Source organism: Panthera leo, chromosome B2 (assembly GCF_018350215.1).
Source record: "Panthera leo isolate Ple1 chromosome B2, P.leo_Ple1_pat1.1, whole genome shotgun sequence".
NCBI lineage: Eukaryota > Metazoa > Chordata > Mammalia > Carnivora > Felidae > Panthera > Panthera leo.
The window spans coordinates 44,955,611-44,975,358 of NC_056683.1; the positions used below are offsets into that span (position 1 = coordinate 44,955,611).

A 19,748-nucleotide genomic window follows, 5' to 3' on the forward strand; every position below is an offset into this window, starting at 1 on the left:
GAATCTCAAGTGGGTTCCATACTGTCAGCACAAAGCCCAACGTGGGGCTTGAACTCATGAACATGAGATATCGTGACCTGAGCCGAAACCAAGAGTCAGACTTAAGTGACTAAGCTACCCATAGGCGCCCGATGCATTTTTTTTTTTTTAACGTTTTATTTATTTTTGAGACAGAGACAGAGCATGAACGGGAGAGGGGCAGAGAGAGAGGGAGACACAGAATCGGAAGCAGGCTCCAGGCTCTGAGCCATCAGCCCAGAGCCCGACGCGGGGCTCGAACTCACAGACCGCGAGATCGTGACCTGAGCTGAAGTTGGAGGCTTAACCGACTGAGCCACCCAGGCGCCCCACAATGCATTTTTAATAGCTATAGAGGAATCCATTTGTCATGACTGGGCAGTCTTAAGTTATTACCCACTTTCCAAGGTTTCAGTTATTGTTATTTATTTTTACTTTCATTTTTAGTGCTCAGGTTCCAAACTTGTATAGGTTTAAAGTGGTATGCCCCAAACCCTACTTTCTTTTTCTTTTTTTCTCTTTTTCTTTTTCTTTTTCTTCCTCTTTTTCTTTTCCTTTTCCTTTTCCTTTTCCTTTTTCTCTTTCTCTTTTTTTTCTTTCTTTTTCTTTTTTTCTTTTTCTTTTTCTTTTTCTTCTTCTTCTTCTTCTTCTTTTCCTTTTCCTTTTCCTTTTCCTTTTCCTTTTTCTTTTTATTTTTTTTTCTCTTTTCCTTTCTTTTCTTTCCTTCCTTCCTTCATAATCACTGGTATTTTTCGTGTGTTTGATTTCACAGAATCAGTAGTATTTTAGTGTGTAATTCCCCCTACCCCCGGAGGTTAGATGTTTAGGAATACATGTGTAGTTTTATAGTAGAGATTCCTTTTTAACAGTTACATAGTATTCCATTCTAGGTCTTTACCACATTTTATAAATATTTAGAGCTATTTTCTTTTTCTTTTTTTTTTTTTTTTTAGCTATTGAAAACAGTGCTGTGGTGAATATCCTTTTGTAGGTTATATACATTGCTGAGAATTTGCTGCATCGTAGGGTATGCCCATATTCCACTGTTTTAGACATTGTACAGTTTCTCACTAAATAATTATACCATTATATTTAAATTCCTACCAGTAGTATAAGAGTACCTTTCTTCCATGTTCTTATAAACATTTGATACCATCAGATCTTTTCTTTTCTTTTTAATCTTATAGATCTATAGTAGTATCCACATGTTACAGTGTTTCATATTTGTGATTACAAGGGAAGTTAGATATCTTTTCACACTTACTGGCCACTTAAATTTCTTTTCCTGTGTCTAGCCTGTTCAGATATTTCTCTCCATTTTTCCATTGAGTTCTTGCTCATTCTCATTGATTTGTAGTACTTCTTAATGTGAATACTGTGAATTCTTACTGTGAATTCCGTATTGTGAATACTAGGCCTTTGTCTTCCTTCTGCTTATGTGTCTTTTTCTCTTTCATAAGTGCTTTTATTTTCTTTATCTTTTTGTTATTTAATTTTTTAAAAATTTACATCCAAATTAGCATATAGTGCAACAATGATTTCAGGAGTAGATTCTTTTTTTTTTTTTAATGAGAATTTAATTTTAATTTTTTTTAAATTTACATCCAAATTAGCATATAGTGCAACAGTGATTTCAGGAGTAGTTTCCTTAGTGCCCTTTACCCACTTAGCCCATTCCCCCCCTCCCACAACCCCTCCAATACCCCTCAGTTTGTTCTCCATATTTATGAGTCTCTTCTGTTTTGTCCCCCTCCCTGTTTTTATATTATTTTTATTTCCCTTCCCTTATGTTCATCTGTTTTGTCTCTTAAAGTCCTCATATGAGTGAAGTCATATATTTGTCTTTCTCTGACTAATTTCACTTAGCATAATACCCTCCAGTTCCATCCACGTAGTTGCAAATGGCAAAATTTTATTCTTTTTGATTGCTAAGTAATGCTCCATTGTATGTGTGTGTGTGTGTGTGTGTGTATGTATATATATATATGTGTATGTATATGTATATATATACATACATATGTATATATATATCACGTCTTTATCCATTCATCCATCAATGGACATTTGGGCTCTTTCCATACTTTGGCTATTGTTGATAGTGCTGCTATAAACATGGGGGTGCATGTGTCCCTTCGAAACAGCACACCTGTATCCTGTGGATAAATACCTAGTAGTGCATTTGCTGGGTCGTAGGGTAGTTCTATTTTTAGTTTTTTTTGAGGAACCTCCATACCGGTTTCCAGAGTGGCTGCACCAGCTTGCATTCACATCATAAGTGCTTTTTGTGACTTGTCTTAGTATAACTTGGGAGCAGGGAAGGTTTAAAGACATTAATCTTCTAAGTTTTCTTTAGTTTTAAAGTTTTGATTTTCAGCATAAATCATTAATCAGTCTTGCTTTATTTTTTGTACAGCTGTGATTTAGGCACTGCTTTATTTTTTGTACAGCTGTGATTTAGGCACTAATTAAATTTTTTTCCACATTAAAAAATATTGAATAGTCTACTCTTTCCTTATGGATTTGTAGTGTTTAAGAATTGAGCCAAAATTGGGAAGAAACTTGATACTTTATCAGATCTTTCCACATTCTCAACTTCAGTGTTTTAGACTAAAGCTTAGACTCAAGTGTCTGATTTGTTTGTTCATGTAAACTTTGAGATTCAGTGTCAGTGTTGTTATTTGTGATATTTGGCACTCTGCTGTAACTGAGATGAAACAAAGTAAATACTCCATTAAATAAATGCTTAGTGATTGACTATGAAGTATTTTGGGGTGTGGTGAGAAGAGTTCCCACAACTTACTTTATTGGGGGAGGTAACAGCATGAAAATAGGTGGAAAAATTGCTGTGCCTTTTTGGCTGAGTGTCAGATATGTCGTAAAGATAATAGGTGCTAAAGGATCTTGGAGAAAATATTTTTCAGAGATTTTGGAAGTAACACTTAAGTTGGTCTTTAAAGATAGGAAGTTAGATGAATAATTAGTGTGCTCTATGCCTGTCAAAGGCACAAAATGTTTTGCGGTAAAAATAATGGACTATTTTGGCTGAATGCAAGTTTTTCTATGGGAGTGTGTATAATGGGAATTAAGGCCAAAAGTATGGATTGAAGCCAGTGGTACAGTGCATTTTGAGTGTCATTTAAAGGTATTAAGACTAATTGAGGCGCTTGGGTGGCTCAGTCAGTTAAGTGTTTGACTTCAGCTCAGGTCACGATCTCACGGTTTTTGCGTTTGAGCCCCAGGTTGGGCTCTGTGCTGACAGCTCAGAGCTTGGAGCCTGCTTGGGATTCTGTGTCGCCCTCTCTCTCTGCCCCATCCCAATCCTGTTCTGTCTCTCTCTCACTCTCTCAAAAATAAATAAACATTAAAAAAAAATTTTTTTTAAAGGTATTAAGACTATTTGAAAGATACTAGGGAAATCACAGGTTTTGGAGACAGGAGAAGGAAGATAGAATGCTTTAATGGATTAATCTTAGTGAGAAGGAAAGATTTTATTAAAGAGGAAAGAGTTGAAGCTATAAAGTGTAGTGAAAGTGGTCCAGTGAGAGTGGAAGCAAATGGATAGCTAATAGACATAATACCTTTTATTCATGTTAAGACTTTGCATGTTCCCATCCATTTTCTCACTTTATTCTGACATCTTTGAAAATTAGGGAATATGTTATTCATGCCCAAAATCATACCGGTGATAGTCGGTAGGCCACGGGCTTGGTAGTAGGTAGCTCTATGACAGGCAAATACCAGCCTGTTTTTAGATGAGAAATGTATTTTATGTAGTAGGTGCTGGTTATTACATTTTGTAACATTCCCTGCTTTTAAGAATCTAAGGACAAAGTGATATGAATCTTAGCCGTTGAAATTCTCCAGTAGCATCAACGTAGTTGAAAGAGGTTAGAATGACAAAATTAAGTGCTTTTGATAACCTTTAGAATTGACTCTTGAAAAGAAAAATCAAACTGCTTCCTCAGAATGAAATTTTATGCAAATAAACTTTTTCCCCCCAAAACTAAACTTGAGATTTGATGTGAGGGCATTTCAAAGACTAAAGAGGGAATGAAAATATGCAAAAAATGTAAAAATAATAAGATATTTAGAAAATGAAGCCGACTCTCAATGCTCATGTACAGTTTTCTGTAGGTAACTTTATAAAATGAAATCAGAGTTTCATTCTTGTTCTCCTACTGCCTCCATTCCTGGAAATTGTGCTGAAAAACAAGGTTTAATTATACAAGTTAAGAAAGTAGAAGGCCCAGCGTATCAGTAAGAATGGGATAGCTTACATTGTAGTAACAGCATTACAATCTCCGTGGTGGCATAACACAAGGAATACATGCTTTCATACAGATCGTAGTCCAGCTAGTGAGTTATGTTTAATTAAGTAAAATAAGAGCTTTCTTTCTCTGTTGCAAGTAAGATTAGCAGCAACTTTAGCACCAAGTAGGGGATACTTCTCAGCTGTATTTGAAGCCTGTAGTTTTCATCAACCACATGTCTCTTTCTGCAGCAGTTGTGTAGCAGGGTTTTCAGTTCCTTTTAGATCACGAGCCTCTTCAGTATCTCTGTTAAGAAACCCAATTTCCCAGGTACTCTCTTTTGAGGTATGTTTTAGTAAGATCAGTGGCAGTACTGCAGTATAGCCTCCACGTACCCTGCCTCTCCATCGTATTCTTTTCTGTTTGTGATCTGTTCATTTGTCCAAATTCTTACTGAGGCTCTTTCTGTGTGTTAGGACTTTTTATAGATGCTAGGGACACGGTAGTGGATAAAACAGGTAAGTTCCCTTCTCTTTGTGAATTTATTTTTAATGGTGGGAGGAAAACAGACAAATGTAAAAAAAAATAAATGAATAAGATGATAATTTTCGATAGTCATTAGTGCTTTGAAAGAGAAAAAGTGAGTGATGGGAGGTGGAAAATGGCATTTGATACTTTAATTTGGATGTTGTAGGATAGCCTCTCTGAGGTTATTTGGTCAGAAAAACCCAGAAAGGTGTAGAGGAGATAAGGAATGAATTCCTTTTGAGGAGGATCTTGATATTAGAAGAAAGTAGACTTACTGTGATAGATGTGGTTGCCAACTCCTCTACGAGAGCTATGTCAAGAAGATAGCGTGGCATTAGGAAAGGAACGTGGCCTTTGGAGTCAGGATGTATAGACCTCTGTTTGACTTCCTACCCCCACCTCCCCCATACCCATACATATGCCTCCTGCATGTTCTTCCTTAAAGATGTTTCACTCTAGAGCATGCATTTCTTACTGTGTAAATGTGGGGAATCCCACCTGTTTGAGTTGTTGGTAGGAATTAGATTTTGAGTGTCTGTACTTTGCATGTAGATATGAAATGGATTTATTATTTCATCTTGTTATATTTTGCTCAGGAACTTCCTTTTCATAAAGGGAAAATCAGAGAAGAAAATCACCTATGTTGTTAATTTAGTCAATAAATAGGTTCCCTTCCCCCCCCCACCCCGTGCCTGTACTATACCTGCTACTGTTAAATCAAATGTTAATAATAAAATAGGTAAATAAGAACTTTTCTAATTTCTCTTTAAGAAAAGCCAGTGGTTTTTAAGGAAGGACAAAAATAAAGAAGAAAGTAATTGGGAAAATATGAGATAAGAAGTTAGCCTGATTAGCCTGTTTCCCTAAACCAAATCTGTAGTCTTGGTGTTGGTTGTGGTGGAACAGATCAAGTCTGTTTAAAAGTGGGCCAGCTGTGTGAGAAGTTAGACAGTAAAAAAGCTTTTAGTGTGTTAGGATTTGTGTAAGCTCTAGTTCCTTAGGGTAAAACTAATTTTGGTAGGTCTTTTCTGGGGAACTAAAGTCTTATATTTAGAAGAGTGATCTGGAAGAAATTATTATTATTATTATTTTATTTATTTTTTAAGTCCTTTGGAATGGAAAAGGTAGTTCTAAGAAGATGAGGGGGCTCAAATGAAATGCCTTTGGAAAGTTGTTTCAGATACTGAGAAAGGAGAAAGCAGACATTTGTCAGACTTGTTATTAAAAGTTGAGGATTTGTGTTCAAGTCTTCGTAGAAGTATTGGCAGTATAAATACAGAAAAACATCATAATGTTGGTTGAAGACCTTGGATCTATATTGAAACTTTATTTTTCTTAAAGAGAGAACCTGTGCTGGGGAAAAAAAAAAAAAAAAAAAAAGAGCTACCTCCAGTCCAGTTTCCCACTCTGTCTCCATTGACACTTGGAGAGATAGGAGCTCCTGGTTACTACTGGGTCGGGTAGGAGTTCAGGCTCCACTTGGCCTCCATTGAATCCTTGACTGAAGGGCAGGTGTGCCTCATTAGTATTGCCTTGTGGCCTCCACTGGCAGTGGGAGGAGAGGAAACTCGTTCCCTGCCCTCTCCAGTGGGGAAGGGAGTCTTGGCTCTCCACTTGGCCTTCTCTGATACCACCCTGGCTGGGTGAGTGGGGTAGTGGTTGTGATTGGGGTGTCTGGTTATAGCCTGGTGAGGGTGGAAGTCTAGGTTCCCTGCTTAGCTTTGGCTGGCATGGGTGGGGAGGGGGCTACAGTTTTGTTTTTTGGGTTTTTTTTCCCCTGTGTTATTTGACTGTAGTAGAGTGATTTTATCGGCTAGGAGTTTTCTGTCTTGCTAGGCTACCCTTTTCTTGGTCCTCTGGTTGGAGAGACCCCAGCTTTTCTTGGAGTCCCTTCCCCCCCCGGCCTCATTGGCATTAACAGGTTGTCAGCTTCTCCAGTATTTAGTCTAGAATATATGAGGCAAAAAGAAACCTCGTGAACTCACTAACCAGGTTCTAAGGAACCTGGGCTGTCTTGGCTAACCTGTCTTCTTTTCTTCACTTTTCAGAATACTTTTATCTGTATTTTTAAGTTATTTATTGCTTTAGAGAGAGAGTGTGGGAGGGGAGAGAGAGAACCCCAAGCAGGCTCCTGCGCTGTCAGCACAAAGCCCTGTGTGGGACTTGAACTCACTAACTGTGAGATCTTACCTGAGCTGAAATCAAGAGTCTGATGCTTAATCTAGTGAGCCACCCAGGCGCCTCCAGATTATTTTTATCTATTTATTTTTAATATGTAATGTCCAGAGTTTTTAACATTTTATCTAGTGGGAGGAATAAGGAAAAGTACATCTGTCCCATCTTTACGTAAGGGAAATCTAGTTGGTGATGCAGTTTTTAAAAGTACTTATTTTAATTCCAGTTAGTTAACATACAGTGTTATATTAGTTTCAGATGTACAATATAGTAATTCAACTCTTCCATATATCACCCTGTGCTCATCACGCCAAGTGCACTCCTTAATCCCCATCACCTATTTCACCCATCTCCCCACTTCCTTCCCCTCTGGTAAGCATCAGATAGATGGTTATGCACTTAATAGATTGTAATGCGTATCCTTAAAGTCTAAAAACTCACTACATAGAGTTTCTTTTAGAAATGGTTTAATAATAGCTAGTTTTTCTTGGGGCAGCTGGGTGATTCAGTCGGTTAAGCATCCGACTTTTCGGCTCAGGTCATGATCTCACAGTTTGTGAGTTCGAGCCCCACATCGGGCTCGGAGCTTGGAGCTTGCTTCAGATTCTGTGTCTCCTTCTCTCTCTGCCCCTCCCCCACTGCTGCGCGCGCGTGCTCTCTCTCTCTCTCTCTCTCTCTCTCTGTCAAAAATAAATAAATGTAAAAAAAAATTTTAATAATAGCTAGTTTTTCTTAAGAAAAGTAGAGAAGTATCAGTGAAATAAGGTATTAAAAGAAGTTAACAGAAATACTTTTATTAGTTGTACAGTGTTTGGTGTATAAGGGATGGATGTTAATTTGTGAGCTTTGATAGAGCTTTCTTGTGAGCTTTATACCGATGGTATTATAGTTTATTACATGATATTGTTACATATTTTTACTTTAGAAAATAAATATATATATTCACAGAAGAGGTCTCAGGTGCTGGTAAAGGAATTGCTGTTCCTTGCCTTTTTAAATGTAAAATGAAATTTTGATCCCTTTTGAAGAGTTCTCAGAGCTTGGTAAAGTGTTTCAGACTTTTTATATAATAAAGAACAAGGAAACAAGTTATTAACACTTAAATATTTTCAGGAAGCTGACAAGTTACTAAAAATCTTTTGGATATTTTTTCTTTATTTTGACTTAAATTTCTAGCCTTTTTTTCCTCATTTACAGAAAGGTTAAAATCATTGAATCCTTTTTTTTTTTAACTTAGGCAGTTTGACAACTTACCTCTCATTAAAAATGTTTATTTCTTTTTTTTTTAACGTTTATTCATTTTTGAGAGAGAGCAGACAGAGTGCGAGTGGGGGAGGGACAGAGAGAGAGGGAGACAGAATCTGAAGCAGGCTCCAGGCTCCGAGCTGTCAGCACAGAGCCCAATGCGGGGCTCGAACTCAGGGAGTGTGAGATCACGACCTGAGCCGAAGTCGGACGCTCAACCGACTGAGCCACCCAGGCGCCCCTTATTTTATTTCTATATTCCATTGATTAAATGGTTAAGTAGACATTAAATCTTTAAGTATATTTAAAATCTTTTTAAAAAGTTACTTTTAAAGAAAAACTACCAATATGGGGAATAAGATGGTGATCTGTGACTAGTTTGGATGAGTCTTAGTGATTTCTTGCTTTTTAAATATCGCAGCTTTTGGGGTGCCTGGGTGGCTCAGTCCATTAAGTGTCTGGCTCTTGATTTCAGCTCAGGTCATGATCTCATGGTTGTGAGTTCGAGCCTTACCTTGATTCTCTGTCTTCCTCTCTCTCTGCCTGTTCCCTGCTCACGCTCGTGCACTCTCTCTTGCTGTCTCAGAACAAAACTTTATCACATCTTTTTTCTGGAAGAATGCTGATTTTGTTTTTAAATCTGTTGATACTCCACTGTTCTTATAAGAAGAATTATTTTTTTAATTCAGGAAATGGCAGTGTGATTTTATGTGACCTTAATTTTTTTGAATCATTTATTTTATGAACACTGTTCTTTTAGATAAACCTTAGCAATGTTTTCAAGTTTTAGAAGACGTATTGGTGACTTTGATAGAGTAGTTCAGGAAACTGGCTTTGTATCAGGAGAAAATTTTGTGTTTGATTTACTTTCACTATTTGAAACACATTAGGTATCAGAATACTAAATGGAAGACAACTCTACTTCCTTTCTGGGAATTACAATAAAAACAGCAGATAAAATGTCAAAGTTGTGTGTAGTCACTTATGATACATCATAATACATATTTTATTACATATTGTACAACATTATACACATTGATTAAGAACAATTTGTTCTGTGACTTGGAATATTTTTGATAATATTCTGAATCCTACTATGGAGACTATATTCACTGAGTTAAAGAAAGAGTTCAGTACAGGTAATGCTAGAAAAGATGTGTTAAGATGTGTATTTAGTAATGTGTGTTCATACAACTAAGATCTTTCTCTAAATGCCCTAGGACAATATGACTTGTAGCACTGTTATTTCTGAGCACACCAAATTTTTTATTTAAAAAAAAATCACTGAAATAATACATGTTGAAACAAAATTCAAGGAATATAGAAGTGGCTATTGTGAAAAGTACATTTCTTTCCTTACAGCCCTCCCCCAATCTCCTTCCACTTTTCGGAATCTGGTAGATACCTTATAGACTGTTACCTATGTTTTTAACTGAATTATTTGTGTTCTCTTCCCCATTTGTATACTATATTTTACACCATAAATTTAAATTCAAAACATTATTATATAAACTATGTTAATGTTCACCTGGGACTTATCTGGGAAGTTAAATTCTAATTTTTCCCCTTAAGGAGAAATAGTAAATTTTGTTCTTGCTACAGTATTTCAAATCGTTAGAAATAATTTATTTAAAAAAAATTTTTTTTAATGTTTATTTTTAAGAGAGAGACAGAGTGCAAGCTAGGGAGGGGCAGAGAGAGGGGGAGACCAGAATCCAAAGCAGGCTCCAGGCTCTGAGTGTCAGCACAGAGCCTGATTCAGGGCTTGAATTCATGAACTGTGAGATCATGACCCAAGCTGAAATCAGATGCTTAACCGACTGAGCCACACAGGCACCCCTCAAGTTGTAGAAATAATTTAAATCAGGAAAGTTTGAGTGCCAGAACCTGGGTTTCTGGGATATCTCCTGACCTGGCTTTTTGGATAAGCACTCATTGTCTACTTGATAATGTCATCTGTGGCCACAAGGAGTCTAGCAGCTTTGGGAGAAGGATCTTCCTTCAGTAGGCCTGATGTCTTTTGAGTCATAGATACTATAGCTCTCATTATTGGCAGTTCTTATCCTAAAATCCCTTCAACCTAGGACTGAAAGCACAAATATCATATTTAAATCCATGTAACTAGTGTGAAAAATGTGACTATTATAAATTGTTGGGGTATTTTCAGTCCATTTCAGTGTGGTATGTCTGAGTTATTTATTTAGTGTTTTTCCCACTCTGCTTCACTTGGCTCTCATTAACATTCTTGTGATGGAGAAAAGAAAGGAGTAGGAAAGAAAAGGAGTAGCCACTGAAAATGAATGTATGTAACTTTTCCTCTCTTTTCCTACTTTTGCCTTTTCCAAATGGGGGAGGGATAGTTGGCAATAGGAAGGCCCTTTGTCCAGGTTGGAGAGACAATAGTTATGTGGAGAAGAGCATATTTGGGAGAGAGAATAGACTTAGAAACTTTCAAAATAGTCCTGTTATATCTGTTATTGTTGTTTTCCTTCATGATTTTGATATGATGGCACTCAGAAGGTACATACTGATTTCATATTAAGGAGATTTTCTCCTGTTGGTCCTTTCAGTTTGGACTTAAAGGTTTTTTGTTACTATACAACTTAATTTGGTCATAAGAAAAATGAAAATCTAATGATTTGATGTAGTTCCTTCTGGATTATTCCTTATACACTATCATTTATATTCTAAAAACAATAAATACTATAGGAATGGGGCAAACCATTTTTATTAGGTTGGAAATCTCATTTTTCAAGTGCGGGTCTAATGTTGATGCAGTCAAAGCTAAAACAGTGGGCATATGTTAAATATTTAATCCTGCTTATATTCTTAAATCTTTAGTAAAAATCACTTTTCTGTATCTTCTGATTTATGTTTCATAGAGTTTGAGGTACTAATTCTATATAACACTTTTGGAAATTCTGAATGTCAAATTAAAAATATTGTGTATTCCTTAAATTTTAATTAGCATAAGCAGAACTCACTCTGCTTAGGGTAACCTCTTTCATTTGAGAAATAAGAATAAGTTTTTGCCCTTTAATTTGTGTCATTCTTTGTGACTTTTACTTAATTCTGTGATATAGAAGTTAATTGCTTACTTTTTTCAGATTATGATCATGCACTGGCAATGATTAGATAACCAAATTATTAATAAAGATACAGCATGAAGAAGTGGTTTGTGAATTTTGTTGATCATCTTTTAAGTTGTTTTTGGTTACTGCAGTCAGAGTTAAATATCTTTGATTATTTTAATAGATGAAGAATAACTATATCCTTCCCAACCTTTTTAGCTCCTTCTCATTTGCTTATATTTCTTATCTCCCATTTGTTTATGTTTCCTATCTCCATTTAATTTGCTACTTCTTATTCTTTATCTGTGAAGCAAATAAATCAGTGTAGTTGCATTCTTATTTATTTATTCTTATTTTTGTTGGCCTATTTTATTGCATTACATTATTACATCAATTTTAGGGAGAATTGATAACCTTATGATAATTGGGTTTTTAATTACTGAATGTGACACGACTTCCCTTTTGTATGTCTTCTTTTAATTTCATACTTTGCATATTTTCTGTTAGAACTATGACGTAGAGCAGGGTTCATCAGACTACAAATTTTTCTGACCACCTATGAAGTGTAAGTTTCCAGTGTTTCTTCCTTCTTCTGCCCTTTACTTCCTTTTACCTAATCAGCCAGTAAATAAAACGCATGTTAACATAGTAGCATCTATTTTCCACCAGCTTCACTTACCTTCCTGATTTTGAAAACGATTCCAGGAAATCCAGTGAAAAAGTGTCCTCACTTAAGAAGAGTATCAAGTATTGACAAATTCAGAAAACCTTTTAATTTCGTCCTACAAATGAGAAAAATCTCTTAGAAAATAGGTAATATCAATGCAAAACTGGCCAACAAAAAGACAGTGTGCATAATGAATGTGGTATGCTCTTCGTTATGGTATTTGATGGGGAGATTAAAAATTGTAATGTTAAGTGAGAAATGGTTCCATAATTTGAGAGTTTGGTTTGATCTGAACGTTTCAGAACCATGAAAATATTTGCCATTCTTGATGGACCTGCATTTCTTAAGATTTTCCATTTTCGTAGGAAAAATAGGAAAGTAACTTTACTGAGTGTAAAATTTTATAGAATTTGGTTTTGTTTTTCAGAAAAATACAAAATATATTTTTTCAGTATATATAATCTGCTTGCATATCTTCTGTTATACCTATGACTTAGAGCAGGGTTCATCAAACTACAGCCCACAGGCCACATCTAACTGCCTGTTTTTATAATGCCCATGAGCTGAGAATGCTAGTTAAGAATTCATAAATAGTTGGAAGAAATCAGATGAACAATATTTAACATCATATGAAAATTATATGAAATTGAAATTTTAGTGTCTATAAATAAAATTTTGTTGGAGCATAGCTATGCTTTTTCATGTAAGTATATAACTGTTTTTCCACTACAAATGGCACAGTTCATTTTTCCAACAAATTATATGGCCCATAAATCCTAAAATATTTTACTATCTGGCCTCTTCTAGAAAAAGTTTGCCCAACCTGACTTAGAAATTATTGTTTGTTTTATTGTTTGTTTATGTATCTCAGAGTTTCTTTGTATCTTGGGGTAGAGGTGGTATCCTAGCCTTTCTTTACCTCTTTCTCTAGTTCTGAGAAGACTTACACTCATAATGAGTCACTGTTACCAAAGTGTGTTGCGTTTTTTAGAGATGTGGGGGAGAGAAAAATGTTGAAGACTGTTGCTATCATGTTTTGTATAATAACCACCATACCTGTTTTTTTGGGTATTTTACATTTGAGGATTTAATTTGATAAAATACAACTTAATTTGCCTGTTTACTCTTCCCCTGTTATAGGAAATTAAGAGAGAGCCAGAATCCAAGGATGACAATTTGCCCATTAAACGGGAAAGACATGGGAATGTAGCAAGTCTTGTACAACGGATAAGTACATACGGACTTCCAGCTGGAGGAATTCAGCCACATCCACAGACCAAAAACATTAAGAAGAGTATGTAAATAATTTCTTTCCTGTTTAAATAATTCAAAATAAAGGATGTTTTATAACTGTTTAGAAGTTATGAAAAGAAAAATTAGCTTAACCTTTTGTGGCCGACTGCAGAAACTTCGTACATATTCACATTTAAGTTATCGGCCCTGTAGTCATTTTTCATAAGATTTGAGCATGAACTGCTGACGACTATTAATAGGAATTATAAATTAAAATATTAGGCTTTGTTTTCTTATTAGCCTTACAGACTGTTGAATAGTTAATGCTTTGCCTTAAATTTATTTTAATACCTTTTATTTAATGGGATGTTTAATGTTTGTTCATTTTAAGCAGTGTAGATGCAAGAATTTTGATAGTATGTTTTCTCCAGTGGTCAGACATCTGAACATATACTCAGTTTTCCAAGGTCATTGGCCCAGCAGAGCGCCCTTTAAATATTTGGTATTCTATAAATATGTTAGAACATTTTAGTATAGAGGGAGAGCACCCCATTTGAAATCAGACATGAGTTTGAGTCCATCCTATGACCTTAGATCATTTAAACTCTTGAATTTTATTTTGCTTCTGGTGAGAAAGTGGTAAATAACATAGATTGTATTGCTGTTTTCAGAATGCTTACAGTATTGGGAAAGACTCATTAAAAAAAGCATTCAACATTAAATGTGTACAAAATACAACATTATGGGAGCAGATAGTATTTTAACATAGTACGATCTGAAGCCCCTTGAGAGATTGAATACTGATTACTAGGATGAGAGTTAGTAGTAAATGAGTATTTAACCACATTTATCTTATGTCAGTGCCTTTGATACTGTGGCTTGTAAAGTCCCCTGTGGAACCAAGTAGTCCACAGTGAAGAAATTTTGTTCACATACATTATCTAAATTTCTCCTTATATCTTGTTACTTTCTGTGTTACTGTCTGTGAAGTTTGGGGGAAGACTTTACTTTCTAGGTGCTGTCATCCTTTGATTATTTTCATTAAATGAAAACACATTTTCATAAAAATGAAAAAGATTTCTTGACAGAAGACAAGGACAGAAGAATTCTTCTAGGACGGAAGAATGCTGTGTGTTTTTTGTTTCCCACTAAACGTGTACAACCAGTATTTAGATACTACCTGTACTGCTTTCAGCCTACTGCCTGAAGGTGGACAGTTTCAGTACTTTTAATTGTCCTGGATGTTCAGACTCTGTTTCTTTAGAGACATGGGGACAAATTACAGAGAGTGTGTTCATATCCTACAGGTGAAACTGTATATAGAATTTCTGTGCACAGGAGAATTTTTAGGCCCATGGAAGAGTTAGTTACTTATGACCTCGATTGTAAAATCAATTTACCACTTTTAGCTTTGCTGAGCTAAAAGAAGGGACAGTTTTCTTAAGTAGAGGCTAGACCAAGGGCTTCAAGGTTATGATCATTTTATTCATTTTGTCTCCTAATAGGAAAAGACACACTACATTTTACTTTCCTCAAGAACACTGGTCATAATTCTTTTCCTTGTAAAAGAAAACCTGTTATGTAGCTGGTGCCAGGAGACTTAGACTTTTTCCTAAGGATGCTCCATAACTTGTTTTTAAGTGCATGTGCAACAAGGACTAAATTGGTCATTTGGTGCTAACATGTAAAACAGGATGCAGGTTGCTTTTGCTTTGATTGCTTTTCCAGGAAAAGCAAGCTAATGTTTTTTTTTTTTTTTTAATCTAATTTTTTTGGTTACTGTTTGTATCTTATCCTTAATTCACAAAATAGACCAGTTACTCAAAAGGTGGTTTATTGTAATGTTAAATAGTAGTGGATACTACTAACCAATATTATTAATAATTTTAAAAACCCCACAAAACCATTGTAAAGGTTGATAATAATCACTGCAGTGTGAATGTTCAATTTTAATCTCTGTGTGCCAAGGCAAGTGAAATCTGCATGTGTATTAAATGTATAAGCACCTAAAAAGAGAATTTCGGATACATCCTGTGGGGTTAAGTATTTGGAAGCTGGAATTGTTAGCTATTTTTCTGTAGTTTCCAAAGCCAAAAAAGTGTTGGTTTTTTAATGAAGTCTAGTCATAAAGCCATTGAAACTTCTGCTGTTGTGTATAAGTTAACCATAATAACTGTGGTGAAACAAACAGGTTTTTCTACAGTGAGCGCAGAATAATGTTTTCCAGGACAATTATTGTAAGTTGCTAAAGTTATAGAAGAGAACAAGTTTACACATCTTATAGCAAAAACACATACTAGTCCCATTGCTGCTGAAGCCCTTGTAAAATCAGGCACAGAGATAATGATTGTAGAGTAATATTACTTAGCAAATAAATAATTGCCATCTTTCAGCATCACAACTCTGTATTCTGTTCAGTGAAGAATTGAGTAGATATTTCACTTTGCATTTGGAAAAAAAATTGATGCCATATGTGAATCTACTCTTGCTATACGTGAGGGAAGGCATCATTGCTTGTAACTTTGTATTCATTATTAGTGCTGCAAAAGTGATTTTTTATCTAGTTAATAATTACTTTGAATGTAAAAGATACATTGAGATTGATACTACAGAAATGATCTTGCTGCATGAAAAATTAGTTGACCAGAATGCCAAACATTAGTGTTTCATTACTAGAAAATAGTTGCTAGCAAATAGTTTGCCTCCTGATTCTGAGTCAGTGCTAAAGAAAATAATGAAAATTCTGAATACCATCAACATACGGTCATTGTCTATACATTTTTACAGCATACATTAAAAAAAAAATATGAGCATATTAGCTCAGGCTCTTCTCTTTGATATTAAAATATTCTGACTCAAAAGGGGAAAAAGGCTCATCTGACTCCTCTCCAGCTGCAGCTTATCAGATAAATAGGATAGCGTGTTCTAACTTTCTATTTTCTTTTGAAATCTTCTAGAAAGGTTGAAAGAATAATTGTACTATGAATATTTTATATTCTTAAATTTGATGTTAAATTAAGACTTAAGTTTGATGTTAACATTTTTCACATTGTCCTTCTATCTGTATACGTGTATGTAGAACACATTTTTAACTGAATCAGTTGCAAGTATGTTGTAGACATAATACCTCATCCCTAATCACTTGAGTTTTTTCTTCATGATGGTGATGACAATCTAAGCTTTGATTGTTATAATCAAGAAGTATATCAGCCGTATAGTTAGATTCTTCAGATAACTTGATCTTTCAATTAATGCTCTAGGCAGTATGAGCTTTTTATTGCTGAGGATAAGAAAAAAAATTAAGGAAAATTCAGCCCTATATAGCAAATGGCTCTGTTTCTTAGCATTTTATTATTTTCTTTGCTTATTGGAGAAAGAAATTGGTAAAAAAAAAAAAAAAAAAATTTGACATCAGAAAATTTTCAGTGCTACAGTAAAACGTGAAGATAAATTTCCAGAGCCAAACAGAACCAAAAGTGGATCAGGAGTCCTTTTGCTACTGTGAAATTGTTAGCATTCAGCCTCCTAGCTTCTGAATGTGGTGTGCTCTTTGTTTTAGTATTTGATGGGGAGATTAAAAATTGTAATCTTAAGTGAGGAATGGTTCCATACTTTGAGAGCTTGGTTTGATCTGAATGTTTCAGAACCATGAAAATATTTGCCATTCCTGATGCAGCTGCATTTCTTAAGATTTTCCGTTTTAGTAGGGAAAATAGAGTAACTCTACTGAGTGTAAAATTGTATAGAATTTGGTTTTGTTTTTCAAAAAAAACCCAAAATATATTTTTTTAATGTTTATTTTTGAGAGAGAGAGACAGAGTGTGAACAGGGGAGGGGCAGAGAGAGAGGGAGACACAGAATCTGAAGCAGGCTCCAGGCTCTGAGCTGTCAACACAGAGCCGTAAGTGGGGCTTGAACTCAGGAACCTGGAGATCATGACCTGAGCCAATGTTGGACGCTTAAACTGACTCAGCCACCTAGGTACCCCAAAATACAAAATATTTTTTAAAAGATTTTTTTGAAAAAGTTTCAACATTGATGTGCTGAATGCTTTAATACCTGTGAATTTGAAGACTATGAGAACAGTGTTAATGGGGCAGTCAAATCTGCCAAGTAAAACTGGGTATGGATGATGATCCAGAACTTGTAGTCTAACAGGGGAAAACATCAAGTTACTATAAAACAGAAATGATAGTAATAATTACCTCGTAGAAAACGGGTATTAACATGTCAGGTAAATACTATAAGAAGTGCTCAATAAATGTTTGTAACTATTATTATAGTTTTTAAAGTATGCAGCTATGATTCAAATAAAGGGGCAGTTCTGTACTGGGTTGTCAAGCAAGATATATTTAAGCCTTTCTTAGGTAAAACTTGTCATTCACATGAAGATTGGGGATTATGACATTCCAGGTAGAATTGCTACCTCAGGAAGAGGATCCATGGAGATAAGCAACCACATGGTATTTGCAGGTAGTAAGGATCCAGCATGAGTAGATTGTATGAACTATGTTAAAGCACTTGGTAATTTTTAAAGGAGACAGCATCGATAAAGTGGAAAGATAAAAGGCTTAAGAGTCGTATGTGGGTATGATTCTAATTTTGCCTCTTTTTAGTTCTTTGGTCTTGGACATGTTATTTAACTCCTGAGTTCCTGTTTCTCACTGGGAAAAGATGATGACAACAAACTGTATTATCTGCTGGGGAGATGTTTGTGAAGGATTTAGAATAGTACTGGTACATAAAAGGCATGAAAGTATATCCCTGCTTTTTTTCCCTATATCTCTTTTATCTACTTCCTTGTCAATAGCTTTACTTATAACACATTGATTTGACAAATTTTCTATTTCATTGTGGATCTGAAAAGCTATATAGAGGTTGCTTGTGATAAAATACTGGTTATAGTTATTTTACAAATTGACTTCTATTCAGGTATCCTTTTATTAACTAGTCTTGTACATACTATTTTATTTTCTTTTGTGCTTAGCATAGGTTCTGATACATTGTAGGAATTCAGTAAACATTTACGAGTAGATACTGTGTATGCCTTTTGAAGTATAAAAAAATCTCAAAATTCCTTTCATTGTGCTGGCAATTAATAGATGAACTCAACAACATAGGCAGTCACTTCAACTTATGAGTAAACCATATTTAAATATGGAATTATGAAAATTTTTTCTTTTTTAAATGGCTCATATTTTGTAGCAATAATAGGGGCCTTTCAGGTGTTTTTATCTAATGTGGTTCTTTGAAAAGAAAAAAAAAATCTTTGTGAATAATTTTGCAAACTACTTTGGAGAACACTCTGGTGAATTATGCTTAGTGTGACCAGGGAGAAAAAACACAAACTCCAAAGTTTCTTTTTATTTTTTTTTTAAATTTTGTAATTTTTTTTTTTTAACGTTTATTTTTGAGACAGAGAGAGACAGAGCATGAACAGGGGAGGGGCAGAGAGAGGGAGACACAGAATCTGAAACAGGCTCCAGGCTCTGAGCAGTCAGCACAGAGCCCGACGCGGGGCTTGGACTCACGGACCGCGAGATCATAACCTGAGCCGAAGTCAGCCGCTTAACCGACCGAGCCACCCAGGCGCCCCAATGTTTGTTTATTTTTGAGAGGGGGGGGGGAGGGGCAGAGACAAAGGGAGACAGAATTCAAAGCAGGCTCCAAGTTCCAAGCTGTGCCCCAGTGCAGGGCTTGAACTCACGAACAGTGAGATCACGACCTGAGCTGAAGTCAGGTCGGATGCTCAACTGACTGAGCCACCCAGGTGTGCCACAAACTCAAAGTTTCTGGTTAAGATATAACTAGGATCCTCAAAGTTAATTGATCTGCTTGGGAGCAGGGGGGCTAATTAATACTCTATCCACTTTAAATAATTTAAAAGATACTAATACTCATTAAAAAGAAGTAAGCTACATTTTTTTCTAAAGGCTTAAGATCACCAAAATGATAGAAGGATTTTCTTTGAAGTGCTCCCTGAGCAGAAGAGAATTTCTTTTCAGTAATGTAGATCATTTTCCCTTCATCTATGAAGTGCTAATGACAGAGAACACATTTATGGACTCATTTTCTCAAGCTCACTTTAACTTCCAGAAGTATTTATGAACTATATTTATCTATAGTATAAGAGATGAGAAGTTTTCTTATGGTATGCATAAAAACCACTATTACTACTTAAAAATTAACTCTGAGATGTGATGAAAGTGACATTTGAAAAATTTTACTATAAACTCTAGGTTACTTATAAAAGTATGGTCAGTGTTTTTTTTTGTTGTTGTTTTTTGTTTTGGTTCCTTCTATTGTAAAACAGTTTTAAAATCAGATATTATTAATTCCTTAATGAAGTGGGAGAAACAGAGGTGTAACTGTTTCTTATTTGGAGACTCTAGATCCTTCTGCTTGATTGTCGTGTCTGTTTTGCACCTCTTTCATGGTGTTGATTGCATGCAATATGCTTCTTTTATTGTTTTGGAGGTTCAGTTGGATTTATTTTTTGTCTTGATGAACAATTTCATAGATCCATAAATGTCAGAGCTCAAGTAACTGTCATAGTTAATC

At 35.3% G+C, this 19,748-nt stretch overlaps 1 protein-coding gene across 1 annotated transcript in view; it reads left to right on the plus strand.

Moving 5' to 3' along the window:
- Window positions 1-19,748, plus strand: part of LOC122220000 (CD2 associated protein) — a 137,398-nt gene that overhangs the window by 42,778 nt on the left and 74,872 nt on the right. Inside the window, exon 3 of the mRNA XM_042938997.1 lies at window positions 13,095-13,248. Within this exon, the coding sequence (XP_042794931.1) occupies window positions 13,095-13,248 (154 nt within the window). The remainder of the gene's footprint in view (window positions 1-13,094; window positions 13,249-19,748) is intronic.